Below are 16,725 nucleotides of genomic sequence, written 5' to 3'. Positions count from 1 at the left end.
CTTCAGAAACGCTTTCCTTGCCATTGCCAGTCTACATTTTATATCCTCGCTACTTCGACCATCATCAGTTATTTTGCTCCCCAAATAGCAAAACTCCTTTACTACTTTAAGTGTCTCATTTCCTAATCTAATTCCCTCAGCATCACCAGATTTAATTCGACTACATTCCATTATCCTCGTTTTGCTTTTGTTGATGTTCATCTTATACCCTCCTTTCAAGTTACTTTGACACTACGAGTCGCAGTATTTTGTAAACGCCTGACTTTTGGTATATATTTGATTCCCCATTTGTGCGTTTGAGTTTCATCTGTAGTGGGTTATTGGCTTTGAATGCTATTGTCACACTTGTATTCTTAAATTATTTATTTATTTTATCTGAATTAGGTCACTTGTACATAATTTTAGTAAATCTCTTCTTGGTATTTATAACAGAATCATTTGTTTGTTGTAATTCTTGATATGACAGATCAACCTGATGGTTATTATAATTGTTAGCAACTGCTATCATTTTTAAGGTATGAATTTTCTTCGTGATTGCATGAGGTTGAAGAGGTAATTTAAATATCCTATGTATCATTGTTTTAAAAAAATGCCATTTTGTATTTTAAAGGATGGCACGATGTAGCATTTATTATTACGTCGTTTGATGTGGGTTTTCTATAAATATAAGTACTATGTTTTCCATTCCTGTTTGCAGTTGTGAAGTCTGAAGATGACCACAGTAGTGGTCGAAACCGGTCACCGTAATAAATAAATTGTGATCAAGATTGTTTTTTGATAGTAAATATTTGTAACACATTGATCATTGTTCACTCCCACAGTGTATTCAAAAGTAATTAGTTACACCTGTATTCGCCTGTACGCATCTCCGCAGCTACCGTCCACCACTGTCGTCTATGGTCTGTGGTGCAGTGCAGTTGCCTAGACGCTGGATTTGGATAGTGCATTTTGCCTTGGATGATATACTTTAGACACGTGGCACGCGAACAGTTTGCAAACTTACCCATTTCGTAAATGTTTCCACCCTTGGCCCAAAAACAAATAATCATGCCCTTTTGGACGACATCTAAACCGCTCCATTTCTATATTACTACAGCGATTGCACTGTTTTCCGCATCCCCGACACACGTTATATATCGTCCATTGTGTGTGCTAGCACCTGTCTTCTGTGAGTGGGTACTATGCATTTACGTCGAACTAGGTGGTAGTCACATTAATAGGAGTGGACCGTGTATTTGTTGAGCGACGCCTTCTATGTGCTGACGAACTTCTCCGACAGTGGAATGGATTCTGAATAAAAAATTTATTTGAAATGGTGTCAGAAAAAAGGTCGCAGCAGGTTTACATGTATCTACTTCACAAAAAAAGGTCCAGGATGCGGACTGTATTATTGTGCTTTAGCCCGAACTGTAATGGTCTGAGAATGTTTGGAATTGAGAGTAGCTGGAAAACAAGATGCAGTGCATCCAATCTTTATGTATGCTTTCCTGTATGTTTTAGTGTCTTTTACCCTTTAGTGTCTTTTACCCTTTAGTGGCGTTGGTCCCATGTACTGAGGGTGGTTTGCAGCTTGCTGCCTATTTGTTTACCTCCGGACGTGCTTTTCCTGGAGGAGAAGAGGCCGCACGCACGATTTACTATCGCTGTGACACTACCAGAGTTCACAATCTGCTAAAGAACGGTCGCTGGTGCACTGAATTTTAAGAAGAGGACGCGGTTAAAAGGTAGGTAATCACAAAATTTTTGTTGACTTTTATGTGGATATGTTTTACATTGATATAATGACACTTGACTTCTTTCTTTCTTTCATGGATGAACTTTTTTCAATAGTCCCTATGCAATGCAGAGTCTTCTGTGAAGATTCTGACGTGGGAAGCATGTTTCTTCGAAACGCATAAAAATGAATACTTCGCATTGTGTGTCTGAGACTGTATTTGAGCTTCCAAATTTAGCACAACCGCGGTTTCACATCCATTACCGGTAGAGCCTGTTCTTAAATTCCTTGGAAATGTCCTGGTTGGATGAGATTTGAAAATTGTAACTACTGATATTCAGGGGCCTACAATACCGACGGCACAGATACAATACAAAACTACAGACTGACCTTCAATATAGCATTGATTTAAAATTGTAGATTCCTAGGAGGTTCTGCAAATGCCCCTTAACAAATGGCCCAGTGTTGCTTTCACTAGCGGAAGATCATTATACAGTAGAACACTGTCATAATTATGAAACAGAAAACTATTTTCTAGCTAAATGTTCGAGATTTAATTAGAATAACTAAATAAATAAAGAAGTGTGGTGTTACTTGCGTGAGACTGCAGTCGTGTGTGTGAGTTGCGTTTACGGTGTGTGTGTATGTGTGTGTGTGTGTGTGTGTGTGTGTGTGTATGCGTGTGCGTATGTGTGTCTATTCTTGACAAAGGCCTTAATGGCCAAAAGCTTTAACTGTGAGAGTCTTTTTGCTATGCCTAACTGCGAGTCTGCATCTCTGCTATGTGGTGAGTAGCAACGTTCTTCTCATAATATTGTTTTATTCCATCCTGGATTTTCCATTGTTTGATTAAATAAATAAGGAAACAGCTAGAGTTGTGTAGGGTTCTAGCGAGCCTTGCAGGTAAATTCCATAGTGAAACAATTTCGTTATGTTGTAGATTCCTATGTTAAGGTCACACAACCAAATGTCTACTCACCAAGGGTCATGAAAGGCATCGTGAAGTCCACAGCAGACTGTCTCTCTTGGGTGATGGTCAGGTCGCAGATAGCCAGGTCTGCTCTCTGAAAAGAAATTGACGTCGACACCTTGAATAAAGAGAGGTAATTATGAGGAAAATAGCAGCTTCCACAACAGCAAAAGAAAAAAAATGGCACCGACTTAATGTACAGCTTGACACTACCCTGAATCGCTCTCATGGTGGATATCTATCAGTGTGAGATATCCGTACACAAATCAACATACCGAACAAAAATTAGGCGTTCTCAGGAGCCAGCAATATAACCCCGTAGTGACACTGCCTCTCGACTTGACAAAGACCTCAAAACAGTGAAGAAGAGCACAAGTTTCTTCATGTGTCCATGATTTATAGGACGAGTCAATGTGTGACAGGGTGCCCGAGTGCATCAACTCCAGACTTCACGTGTGCAGCCCTATGAATTCGGCTGTTGTTATTTTGGAAGATTGGAGTGCCCACAGCATATCCAGTTTACTTTCTGCTTAATTTCAGTTCAATTTCCTTTTCTGTCTTTCCTCCTCCACTCCATTTCCCCTTCCCCCTTCCTTCCTTTCTCTTTATCCTTTCCCCTTCCTCCTTTTCCCCCTTACCCCTTTCCCCTTCCTCTCTCCCCCATAGTCCTTTCACCTTCTTCCCTTCTCCCTTCCTCCATTTCACCCTTCCCAATTCCTCCCCTCTCTCTTTCCCCTTCCTCTATTTCCCCCTACCCCATCCCCTTCCTTCCTTTCCCCTTACCCCTTCCCCTTCTTCCCTTTCCCCCTTGCCCCTTCCCACTTCTTTCTCCTCCACTGCCCCTTTCCCTTCTCGCCTTCCCTTTTTCCCCCTTTCTGTTTCCTCCATTTCCCCCTTAGTGCTTCCACTTCCTCCTTTCTCCCTTTTCCCTTCCTTCCTCCCCCTCTTCCTTTTTCCTCTTCCTCCTTCACCCTCCCCCTTTCTTCTTTCACCTTCTCATTTCCCTTCCCTTCCTTGGGCAACAGTGGATGTACAACAGAGTGCGTGAATCTTCTTCAGCCCTATAACTCATGTGCACAGCCATCCGATCATCTTCCAGCGAAGATGGGACTGTTTGCAGTGTACTCAACATGGAAATGTAGAAGAATGGCAAACACTTGGATATAAACTTCCTCGTTCATGTTCATGATAAGCCAAATGAACGGGCCCAATCATGGTTCCAGAAACACCAGAACCACCTGCAGCCTGAACTACACATTCCACGCAGTGCAGGTTAAACGCCGTTGTATAGGCATACATATTAAAATACAGAGATATGTAAACAGGCAGAATACTGCGCTGTGGTCGTCAACGCCTATATCAGACAACAAGTTCTGACGCAATTGTTACATCGGTTACTGATGCTACAGTGGCAGGTCATCAAGAGGTAAGCGAGTTTGAACGTGGTGTTACAGTGGGCGCAGGAGCGATGGACGCAGCATCTTCCAGGCGCTTTTCCCGTACGACCATTTCACGAGTGTACCGTGAATATCAGGAATCTGGTAAAACATCAGATCTCCGACATCGCTGAGGCAGGAAAAAGATACTGCAAGAACGGCGCAAATGGCTCAAATGGCTCTGAGCACTATGCGACTTAACTTCTGAGGTCATAAGTCGCCTAGAATTTAGAACTAATTAAACCTAACTAACCTAAGGACATCACACACATCCCTGCCCGAGGTAGGATTCGAACCTGCGACCATAGCGGTCGCTCGGTTCCAGACTGTAGCGCCTAGAACCTCACGGCCACTCCGGCCGGCGCAAGAACGGCACCAGCGACGACTGAAGAGAATCGTTCAACGTCACAAAAGTGCAAACCTTCCGCAAATTGCTGCAGATTTCAATGCTGGCCATCAGCAAATGTCAGCGCGCGAATCATTCAACGAAACATTATCGATATGAGCTTCCAGACCGAATGGACCACTCGTGTACCCTTGACGATTGCACAATACAGGGCTTTACGCCCCGCCTGGGCCCGTCAACACCGACATTGCACTGATGATAACTGGAAACATGTCCTGGTCGGACGAGTCTCGTTTAAAATTGTATCGAGCGGATGGACGTGTACTGGTATGGAGACAACCTCATGAATCCATGGGCCCTGCATGTGAGCAGGGGACCGTTCAAGCTGGTGGAGGCTCTCTAATGGCGTGGGGCGTGTGCAGCTGGAGTGACATGGGACCCCTGTTACGTCTAGGTACAACTCTGACGGGTGACACGTACGTAACCATTCTATATGATCACCTGCATCCGTTCATGTCCGTTCTGCATTCCGACGGACTTGGGCAATTCCAGCAGGACCAAGCGACACTCCACACGTCCATAATTGCTACAGAGTGGCTCCAGGAACACTCTTCTGAGTTTAAACACTTCTGCTGGCCACCACATTCCCCAGATATGGACATTATTGAGCATATCAGGGATGCCTTGCAACGTGCTGTTCGGAAGAGGTCTCCACTGCCTCGTACTCTTACGAATTTATGGACAGCCCTGCAGGATTAATGGTGTCAACTCCCTCCAGCACTACTTCAGACATTAGTGGAGTCCATGCCACGTCGTGTTGCGGCACTTGTGCTTGCTCGCGGGGCTAGGCAGGTGTACCCGTTTCTTTGGATCTTCAGTGTACTTTACACTTATGTTTACAGTCATTACAGTTAACATGCACTCAATACAGTGACTTATACTACAACAGTTACACTTGAGATAATTTGCACTCAAGCTGTTGACATATCGTCACCTAGAAAGCCTTGCATAAGCTCATGAGCCAACGAATAAATAAGTAAATATTTAAGAACTTTATAAAGTAACTGCTTACATCCATTAGATATTTGAAGCAAAGCATCTTGAGCCTTCAGCTGTGCATGTGCATCCTTATTTATCAACCGGTTTCACTTATTACAAGCATCATCACTGGAGGACAAGTAGTACAGTGAGAAATCGAAATGTCAATATCAATTTGGGCGTGATTACACGTTCATATAAATAAAAGTCATGATGAAGTACATACAAACAATAAAACTCACTACAATGTGATTCACTCCTACAGGTACCGTCATGAATAGAAGATAACAAATATTATGCATATAACAGCAAACAATAACAGGTGTATATCGTATATTATCAATTTATCTGTTTAATAATTTGCATCTGACACTTGGGCTTCAGAGCCTAACGCAGCCTTCATAACACCTCAGCTCATACCTCAACGTCATCTCCAGGAGTGTCTGAGTACCGAAAGCCGCCACCCCCACGTACAGAAGGGCTTAGATATAAACTGTTTCTAAAAAAAAGTAATATCAGTTATTACTGGCTACGTCGTCGTTTGAGCCGATGATCCTCCCTGAAATTTGTTGCTCTCAAGGAAACTATCGCGATGACTCCTGTCATAACCAGGTTTTCTTTATCATTTTTGTGAATTGAAAGTTGAGACCAGTATCCAGACTCTCAGACTGTACAAGGCAGTCGAAATCTCCCCGCTGCACCATTGAAATACCCACACCGAAAACTGATGCAACACAAATATTTACAAAGCTAGCTAGGTCGTCAAAACCGTTACTGTTTTAAAAGCTAAATGAAAAATGTAAGTAATTCCATTGAAAGTTGTTGGGACTACCTAAGGAATTACCGACCGCTGGATGTTTCTAAGATATCGTAGGATGGCAGCACGGGGGTTCACATATTTGGCACAACACTTACCTGGCTATCAATCACGAATTTCAAAACCAGAACCATACTTATCCTTCAAGCAGCTACTTCGTTGTCTTTAAGTAAAGGTCGTCAAGTTTCCTATTTTCGTCAGGTAAGAATCTTATCAAAATATAGCTTCAAGTTGATGGTGTTACTCGCATGGTACCTGAGATGATTTCCTTGCTGAAGTTTGCCGAGGAATCCCGTATTCTCACACAGTTTTCCAAATGTCCTCACGAAGCTAAGTGAACTCCGTTACAATTTTTCAACAAAGGGAAAATCGCTGGTGCTTCCGCGAATAAAATTTCTAAAACTGCTGTTACTAAAACTACTGCTAACTGCTGTCGTCATGAACGTGTCATAGCGCTCTCTCTCTCTCTCTCTCTCTCTCTCTCTCTCTCTCTGTGTATATGTATTTATGTATGTGTGTGTGTGTGTGTGTGTGTGTGTGTGTGTGTGTGTGTATGTGTGAAGAACTATGATTTTTCACATTTTTGTAGTCTAATCGTAGTGGTGCACAATTAAAATGAAGTCGAGAGACCAAATGAACTACGACAAAGCTCCGAGCCTTTCGATTTGGTGCCATTTCGACGTGTTTCGGTTTCGCTTCTTATTTATTCTAGAAGCTCCCATTTTTGGCCTCAAGAAGGTGACCTGATGGCTTTCCAGTCCTTTCCACCGTATAAAAATCGGAGTTGATCACCTGCTACCAAGTCCTTGATCGTTAAGTTAGTAAACAACATTACTAACCTCTAGACTATTTATTGCTTTCCTCAAGAAGACATTTGGTGCCGTGTCTGACGGAAGTAGCTGCTTCGGTAGTTGATTCAGTCGATACCGACAGCTTTCTCGGCGCTGCCAACCTTGTCAACCTTAGCTATAACAGACGACACTGTTTTCAATGCGTCTAAGTAGTTTGTAAACGATGTCATATTACTAGTTTCAAATGCTGCGAAGTGGATATTCCGTGTATATTGGTCATAAATAGAGGGCGAAGTTAAGACGGACTTACTATTCGTATGTTTACAAAATGTCCGTGTGCTAGCACAAGTATTAAGCGTCACAATACACAATACCAAGGGTGGGCGAGAGGAGAGGGGGGGGGGGGGGGGGGGCGCATTTGCCTACCTTTTGAAGATATCGTAATTTTGTGATGTACTGTATATTTTAAAATTTTGAAAAAAATTAAAGCTTTTAATGAATTCTTATACCAGATTCCCTAATCGTTTTAAATTTTTCAGTAAAACTTAGCCCAAAATTTAAGTCTTATAAGTTGAGAATGTGACTTTTCACGACAAATGTCATATCATGTGTTCAGATTCAGGACCTATTCTTACCCACAGACACACACACACACACACACACACACACACACACACACACACACATGCGAATGAAAGTCAACGACAATTTTAAATTTCTTTGGGTTGGTCATAAAATTCCCTTACAAATGGTGCACACATAAAGGATAAAGATTTGGTATTGCAATGATCGTGAAAAAAGGATATCTTCACTTTCCGGACGCTGCTTGTACATCAGTATTTATTTAAAAGTATGTTGATCATAAAGTTAACGGCATGTAACGAAATTTATTTATTTTCTAATTTCTTTTGTGTTGGGCTTAAAGTACCCCTCCCTACCCTCCTCTCTCCCTTCCCTCCTGCCAAGCGGGATTAGCCGAACGGTCTAGGGCGCTGCAGTCATGGCATGTGCGGCTGGTCCCGGCGGAGGTCCTAGTCCGCCCTCGGGCATGGGTGTGTGTGTTTGTCCTTAGGTTAATTTAGGTTGACGACCTTAGCAGTTAAGTCCCATAAGATTTCACACACCTTTGAACATTTTTCCCTTCCTTTCTCCTAGGTAGTACACGTTACGGAAAATTGGGATATACGTTGGTATTGAACGAATAATACGCAAACGGAATTGAAAAAAATAATCTCTTCATGCAGTCGTATCAGAAATAATTGAAAACGGGAATTAGGGCAGAAAGACTGGCAATAAAAATACATCACTTCTGATGGCAGTCCGGTGGCTTGCGGGATGTAAGTTTGTATGCCTACCTGTAGCCGACAACACTGTTTTTTATGTTGTCCGAATATCGTTGTCGTCTCTCGCAGCTTTCCGTTAATTACAAATATATTTTGTGATTATTTGTAAGCAAATGCTATTGTGCAGTCAAATAAGATCGAGTAGTTTTTGTATCATGTGCCTCTCTGTTTCTGAATGGTAGCTTCGTCAGTATACCAGCTTAGACTTGCTTCAGGATGGCATTACCCCTGCCATCAGCTCGCCGACGAGGCCGTTCCAGTTTCCCGTCTTCTCGTCTTTGCTGCCGTAGTTTCCGTCGGGCGCCAGCTTGAACTCGAACGTGAAGTTGAGAATCTCGGCGATCTGCGCAATCAGGTCTATCGAGTAGCCCTCGTACCGGTCGTTGCCGACACGCGGGGGGCTGGTCGGCGGCTTCTCCCTCAGGTACGGCGGGCCCTGCGACAAAATTCCATTTGGTAAAGGCTAGATAGTAGGGTGGGGACTACATTCGGTATGGAGCAGGTGCGGTAGGTCACAGGTGATAAAACAGGTAGATCTCAAGGGTTTATCTCAGGGTATAACTAAAAAGAGCAGTTAGATTTTCCAGGGAAAGGATGAGGAGTATTTGGGAATGAAGAGAAGGGTGGATACTGAAATTATAAATAAATTAGCCTCTCGCTGCAACGATGGTTCTTAATATTTTTTGGCATTGTCGATTTCAGGACTACCAGCTCTGCCTTCATATGCACCTATTCGCAAAACAAATTTTTTTCCCAAATTACGTCACGGCAGTGCATATACACTGAGGAGACAAACGTCAGGTGCATCTGCTAACATCGTGTCAGACCACCTTTTTTTTGCCTGGTGTAGTTTAGCAACATGACACAGCATGGACTCAATAAGTCGTTGTAACTCCCCTGCAGAAATATTGAGCCATGCTGCCTGCATCTATAGCCGTCCGTAACTGCGAAAGCGTTGCTTGTGCAGGATGTTATTAAAAAACTGACCTCTCGATTATGTATGTCTCATAAATGTTCGATAGAATTCATATCGGGTGATCTGGGTGGACAAATCATTCGCTCGAATTGTCCAGACTGTTCTTCAAACCAGTTGCGAACAATAGTGGCGTGCTGACATGAAATCATTGTTTGATAACACTAAATCCATGAATGGCTGCGAATTATTACCAACTAGTCAGCCAATGATCGGTTCAGTGGGACCAGGGGACCCAGTCCATGCCATGTAAACACAGCTCACACTATTATGGAGCCCACTATATCCATGAATGGCTGCGAATGATTACCAAGTAGTCAGTCAATGATCGGTTCAGTTGGACTAGGGGACCCAGTCCATGCCATGTAAACACAGCTCACACCATTATGGAGTCCACTAAATCCATGAATGGCTGCGAATGATTATCAACTAGTCAGTCAATGATCGGTTCAGTGAGACCAGGGGACCCAGTCCATGCCATGTAAACACAGCTCACACCATTATGGAGCCCACTAAATCCATGAATGGCTGCGAATGATTACCAACTAGTCAGTCAAAGATCGGTTCAGTGAGACCAGGGGACCCAGTCCATGCCATGTAAACACAGCTCACACCATTATGGAGCCCACTATATCCATGAATGGCTGCGAATGATTACCAAGTAGTCAGTCAATGATCGGTTCAGTTGGAGTAGGGGACCCAGTCCATCCCATGTAAACACAGCTCACACCATTATGGAGCCGCCACCACCACACCACCACGAGCTTGCACATTCCATGGCTTCGTGGGGCTGCGCCACGCTCGAACCCTACCATCAGCTCTTACCAACCGAAATCGGGACTCTTTGACCAGGCCACGGTTTTCCAGTCGTTTAAGGTCCAACCAATTCGGTCACGAGCCCACGAGAGGCACTGCAGGTGGTGATGTGCTGTGAGCAAAGGCAGTCGCGTCGGTCGCCTGCTGTCATACCCATTAACGCCAAATTTCGCCCCACTATCCTAACGAATACATTCGTCGTACGTCTCACATTGATTTCTGCGGTTATTTCAATATAGCAAATATACTCAAATATACTCAAACACCGCTGCATTCGGTTGTTGAGTGAAGGCTGTTAGAAACTGCGTTGCCTGTGGTGAAAGGTAATGCCTGAAATTTGGTATTCTCGACACTGTAGATCTCAGAATGGAATGTCCATGCGTGTAGTGCCAACTACCACTCCGCGTTCAAAATTCCCATCGTGCAGCCATAATCACGTCGGAAACCTTTTCACACGAGTCACCTGAAAACAAACGACAGCTCTGCCAATGCTGTGTCCGTCTATACCTTGTGTACTATCGCCATCTGTAAATTTGTGTGTGAAACCCAGCTCGCGCTATTCGTCCACGAGACTCAGAGGGCCATAGACACGGGTTCCCAGGTAGATGCCGTGTTTCTTGACTTCCGCTTTCGATACAGTTCCCCACAGTCGTCTAATGAACAAAGTAAGAGCATATGGGCTATCAGACCAATTGTGTGATTGAATTGAAGAGTTCCTAGATAACAGAACGCAGCATGTCATTCTCAATGGAGAGAAGTCTTCCGAAGTAAGAGTGATTTCAGGTGTGCCGCAGGGGAGTGTCGTAGGACAGTTGCTACTCACAATATATATAAATGACCTTGTGGATAACATCGGAAGTTCACTGAGGCTTTTTGCGGATGATGCTGTAGTATATCGAGAGGTTGTAACATTGGAAAATTGTACTGAAATCCATGAGGATCTGCAAAGAATTGACGCATGGTGCAGGGAATGGCAATTGAGTATCATTGTAGACAAGTGTAATGTGCTGCGAATACATAGAAAGAAAGATCCTTTATCATTTAGGTACAATATAGCAGATCAGCAACTGGAAGCAGTTAATTCCATAAATTATCTGGGAGTAGGCATTAGGAGTGATTTAAAATGGAATGACCATATAAAATCAATCGTCGGCATAGCAGATGCCAGACTGAGATTCATTGGAAGAATCCTAAGGAAATGCAGTCCGAAAATAAAGGAAGTAGATTACAGTACACTTGTTCGCCCAGTGCTTGAATACTGCTCACCGGTGTGGGATCCATGACAGATGGGGTTGATAGAGGAGATAGAGAAGATCCAACGGAGAGCAGCGCGCTTGGGTTACAGGCTCGTTTAGTAACTGCGAAAGCGTTACGGTGATGATAGAAAAACTCCAGTGGAAGACTCTGCAAGAGAGACGCTCAGTAGCTCTGTATGGGATTTTTTTGAAGTTTCGAAAACATACCTTCACCGAGGAGTCAAGCAGTATATTGCTCCCTCCTATGCATATCTCGCGAAGAGACCATGAGGATAAAATCAGAGAGATCAGAGCGCACACAGAGGAATATCGACAATATTTCTTTCCACGAACAATACGAGACTGGAATAGAAGGGAGAACCGATAGAGGTACTCAAGGTACCCTCCGCCACACACCGTCAGGTGGCTTGCGGAGTATGGATGTAGATGTAGATGTGCGTATCGCTATCCCACTACTTTGCTCACCTCACTGTACAACGTAACAGCATTATGGAGGAGCGGAGCAGGTTGCGCTATTTTTTTCTTCTTGATTTTTTCCAGCTTTGCTTCTGTTGATGTTCTTATGTGGAAACACTGGTACATAGTTTCAGCACCTTTAAAACTAAGTAGTTAAGGCTTCTCACTATTTATCTATTTATGAAAAAAAAATATTTAGTCCAGTAATACCACATGGCCTAAGCTGCCCCATACAAGGGGCAAGTTAGCCCAGCAGTGAGGGCACGTTGGTCCATTTAATTTTATCATTGAATTTAACTGAAAATATATAGGCTTTAAAACTTACTCTTTATTTTAATACAAAATCCAGCAAATTCACGACAAACTTTGCAGTCTTTAATTTGTATTATCATTGTTATAATAAAAATTTAGAGAAAGCTTTTGGCAACGTTAACTGGAATACTCACTTTCAAATTCTGAAGGTGACAGGGGTAAAATACAGGGAGCGAAAGGCTATTTACAATTTGTACAGAAACCAGATGGCAGTTATAAGAGTCGAGGGGCATGAAAGGGAAGCAGTGGTTGGGAAACGAGTGAGACAGGGTTGTAGCCTCTCCCCGATGTTATTCAATCTGTATATTGAGCAAGCAGTAAAGGAAACAAAAGAAAAATTCGGAGTAGGTATTAAAATTCATGGAGAAGAAGTGAAAACTTTGAGGTTCGCCGATGACATTGTAATTCTGTCAGAGACAGCAAAGGACTTGGAAGAGCAGTTGAACGGAATGGACAGTGTCTTGAAAGGAGGATATAAGATGAACATCAACAAAAGCAAAACGAGGATAATGGAATGTAGTCAAATTAAATCGGGTGATGCTGAGGGGATTAGATCAGGAAATGAGACACTTAAAGTAGTAAAGGAGTTTTGCTATTTAGGGAGTAAAATAACTGATGATGGTCGAAGTAGAGAGGATATAAAATTTAAACTGGCAATGGCAATGAAAGCGTTTCTGAAGAAGAGAAATTTGTTAACATGGAGTATATATTTAAGTGGTAGGAAGTCGTTTATGAAAGTATTTGTATGGAGTGTAGCCATGTATGGAATTGAAACATGGACGATAACCAGTTTGGACAAGAAGAGAATAGAAGCTTTCGAAATGTGGTGCTACAGAAGAATGCTGAAGATAAGGTGGGTAGATCACGCATCTAATGAGGAGGTATTGAATAGGATTGGGGAGAAGAGAAGTTTGTGGCACAACTTGACTAGAAGAAGGGATCGGTTGGTAGGACATGTTTTGAGGCATCAAGGGATCACAAATTTAGCATTGGAGGGCAGCGTGGAGGGTAAAAATCGTAGAGGGAGACCAAAAGATCAATACACTAAGCAGATTCAGAAGGATGTAGGTTGCAGTAGGTACTGGGAGATGAAGAAGCTTGCACAGGATAGAGTAGCATGGAGAGCTGCATCAAACCAGTCTCAGGACTGAAGACCAAAACAACAACAACAACAACAAATAAAAGTTAGAATAATATGTCCAGGTCTTTCATCGGTTTTCGTCTCAATGCTCGATAGATGTCTTCACAGCTCAAACATCCATAAAAATGTTATTTCATGTAATTTTTAACAAATGACAGATGAGCACACAACTTGTGCATTGAATCCATTCTTGGATTGCTTTGAGAAAATTGTTTAAGAAATCTAAGGCACAGGGCATCCTCGTCCTCATCTCCTTCATCTTGAAGGACGTTCTTACGAATGCCTAATTTCTTTCTGTGCTTTTATTTGAGAAGTTTTACCATATGATTTGTCTTAACTATGACGACCAATTCCTTCTACACGGAATATTCATATTTCTCCTTAAAATGTTTTCTTTTCTGTCTGTGGAGGCTTGTTGTTCGTGCTGTAATACGTCTTTCACTGGAGTGTCTGTCAGTACTGCTCAAGTTCTTTTTCGTTCGTTGACTGTCTTTCTTCTCTATTGAGATTTCTAAAATGGCCTGACTTCTTGAGGCGTTGGAAAGCACGGTTCGTCGGCTGCAGTGACGTCTAATTTAACGAGCGCGCTTGCTGACAGCATAGGCCTGCCATTGTATTCGTGAACAGTCAATTAAACCACAACCAATGGCATTAGGATTCGGCGTATCTGTTACGTATGAGTATGAAGGCAGGAAGTTACTATCATTGGTAATGTTCCTGTTTAAGGGGGAGATGTCTGCACTTTGAATCTAGCCAATGTATTTCTGGGTGTAAATGCGTTTGGCAGTGCAATTTTCACAATGCCTGGAAGGTCGTATATCATCATTCGTCGCTTGCTTGCTGCCACCCATGCATCACACACTGAGTTTACAAAATTTTTAAAGGGGTCATAAGCAGTTCTCTCTATGGACTGTAGTTTGTTGCTACAGTGAGCTCGAAAAGGCAAAACTGTAACACAATTTTCCTTTCAAAAATCTAATACTTCAGCGGATAAATGGGAACTATGGTTGTCAATTAATACCAAGAAAGGAAAGTCTTCTGAACAGTGATCATGTGATACAAAATGCTGTATATTTTTCAAGAAGCTAGTTTCTATCATCCACTCTCAGTCTCAGGGGGATGGCTTGACAGTCTCTGATGCACGCCGAGTGCGCGTATTTCTGCTGTTCTCCTCGCACAGTTTGTAACACGGGAGGACTTCGTTTGGTCCCTCAACCAGGGCTGCAGAACGGAGAAGAAATAGTTAATACACCTATTTTGTGTATGTGATACGGGCGATTTCGACCAGAAACTTACAGCAGAATGATGATATTGCAGCAAGCTGCGGGCAGTCGGGTTCTATTCATACACTGATTTTCAGAATTGAAGCAACAAACGGAAATTTTGTAAGGTTGCGTTTATTTTGCCCGAAACAGTACAAAGAGGTGATAATAAAGTAGAATCAGGGTACAGAACACAGAACGTAATCAACTGCACATGCATAAGTATAGGCAAAGAGTTTTTCGTTTCTTTCTTTTTTTTTTTTTTTTTCAAACTAAACGCGTATGCACACACATTCAGACTACTGTTAATGTGCTCAGTATGAAGCGTGACCGCCTCTAGCATCCACACAGATTTGCCAACGATGGGTCATGCTGCGAATGATGTCATGAATCTCATGTTGAGGCAATAACGCCCATTCTTTGCGCATAGCTGCTAGCGAGTGTTTGAGAGTGGATGGTGGATGCTGACGTAACGCAATCCGCCTCCCTAGTGCGTCCCAGACATGCCTTATATGATTACAATCGAGAGAGCGAGCAGACCACCCCATGCCTGCAGTATCTTCCGTTTCCAAGAAAACGTCAACCACCCTTGCTCTGTGAGGTCGAGAATTATCTTCCAGCAGTACGAAGTCTGGGCCCACAGCATCTAGTAACAGCCTCGTATGAGGTCCCAAGATCTCGTCACGATACCTGACAGTAGGTAAACCTTGTCGGTTCACCCATACAATTTCATGAAGAGGTTTTCGGTTGGTCAACACAATCCCTGTCCACATCATTAGGGATCCTAATGGGTCGCTTCCCACAATGTCTGGGTCCCCAAATCGTATTCCAGGTTTCCTCCAGATGCGAATCCGTCGAAAGCACTCTCCAGGCCAAATCGGGATTAATCTGTGAAAATAACATTGGTCCACCGTCCGACCGTCCATGTCACATGTTAACGACTCCAGTCTAAATCGTCCCTTCTGTGAAGCCGCATCAGAGGTACAGATACAGCAGGTCTCCAACAATAAAGGCCAGTCAGCTGAAGCCTTCTGTATACACTCTGCCTCGATGCGACAAGTCCAGTGGATACTGCTGGGTCAGATGCCAGTTGCCGTGCAGTATTGAGGCGATACCCTCGTGCCCTTACAGCCGACGGTACTCTATTTCTGATGTCCACGTGGTCGGCCCTGCTGTGGTCTTCGGGATACAGTTCCGGTTTCTATAAACTGTCACCACATCCGAGAAACAACAGAACGATTCACGTTAAGACATCGGGCCCCATCAACTGTCCTGCTTCCATTCTTCCTATAGCCCCTCGCCTCAGGAAGTCTGGTGGGAGTCTTCTCTGTGCGCCGTCTGTGACTATGGACACAGTGATTGTGGATATTGGACTACCCAGCAAACACTATCCCGTTCGATAGGTGCCCTCACGTCATCGTTGGTATGTTTGTCCTTTGACCGGCATGCCATCTTCCGTGTACAATGCGGTTGTACAGACGTCTGTTCACAGTTCGTATGATTATATCGAGAATTAGACATAGGAATGGGAAATGGTGGTGTGTTGCTTTAACTTTGGTTACCAGTGTATTATAAGAAAACTGGGAGAGTGTTGAAATTACGTAAAATCGTGTCCTTTCGCGTCACTTTATGTGCATTGGACTTGCGTTGGTTGATGTTGTGCTGCTTTCAATTGCTTCAGAACTCGTGGTGGTGGGTAAATACCTCACTTGCTAATCTTTTTCTAAACTACTTATAAAATTCTTTTTAGTAGGGAGGGATGTTAGATGTTGTGATTTGATGTTGTCCTAAACTATAACTGTTGACTTGTTCATCACGTATGTTCATGTATTTTTTTCATAAATTTGAGTTTCTCGAATTCATTGTCTTACACCTTCTTTGTTCACAAATTATACCACGCGTACCGCAATTCTATGTTTGAATACTTAATATCTGCATCATACAAGATGTGCACCATTTAATTCTACTCCAATCTGATCAAGACTGGTGCAACGCATCATTGCAGTGCGTTATTTATTTTTTTTGCAAGAACTTTCAGTAAATCCATGTAAGGC

At 43.0% G+C, this 16,725-nt stretch overlaps 1 protein-coding gene across 2 annotated transcripts in view; it reads right to left on the bottom strand.

The window, feature by feature from the left end:
* LOC124594227 (glutamate receptor ionotropic, kainate 2-like) overlaps positions 1–16,725 on the bottom strand; it is a 281,777-nt gene that overhangs the window by 103,320 nt on the left and 161,732 nt on the right. For both annotated transcript variants that reach the window (XM_047132590.1, XM_047132591.1), the window contains 2 exons: positions 8,682–8,891; positions 2,694–2,778 (listed from right to left, as the gene is read on the bottom strand). In XM_047132590.1, coding sequence (XP_046988546.1) covers positions 2,694–2,778; positions 8,682–8,891 — 295 coding nt within the window. The remainder of the gene's footprint in view (positions 1–2,693; positions 2,779–8,681; positions 8,892–16,725) is intronic.

Source organism: Schistocerca americana, chromosome 2 (assembly GCF_021461395.2).
Source record: "Schistocerca americana isolate TAMUIC-IGC-003095 chromosome 2, iqSchAmer2.1, whole genome shotgun sequence".
Lineage (NCBI taxonomy): Eukaryota > Metazoa > Arthropoda > Insecta > Orthoptera > Acrididae > Schistocerca > Schistocerca americana.
Note: the sequence above shows the minus strand (reverse complement) of the source record. Positions and strands in the feature narration are given on the sequence as shown.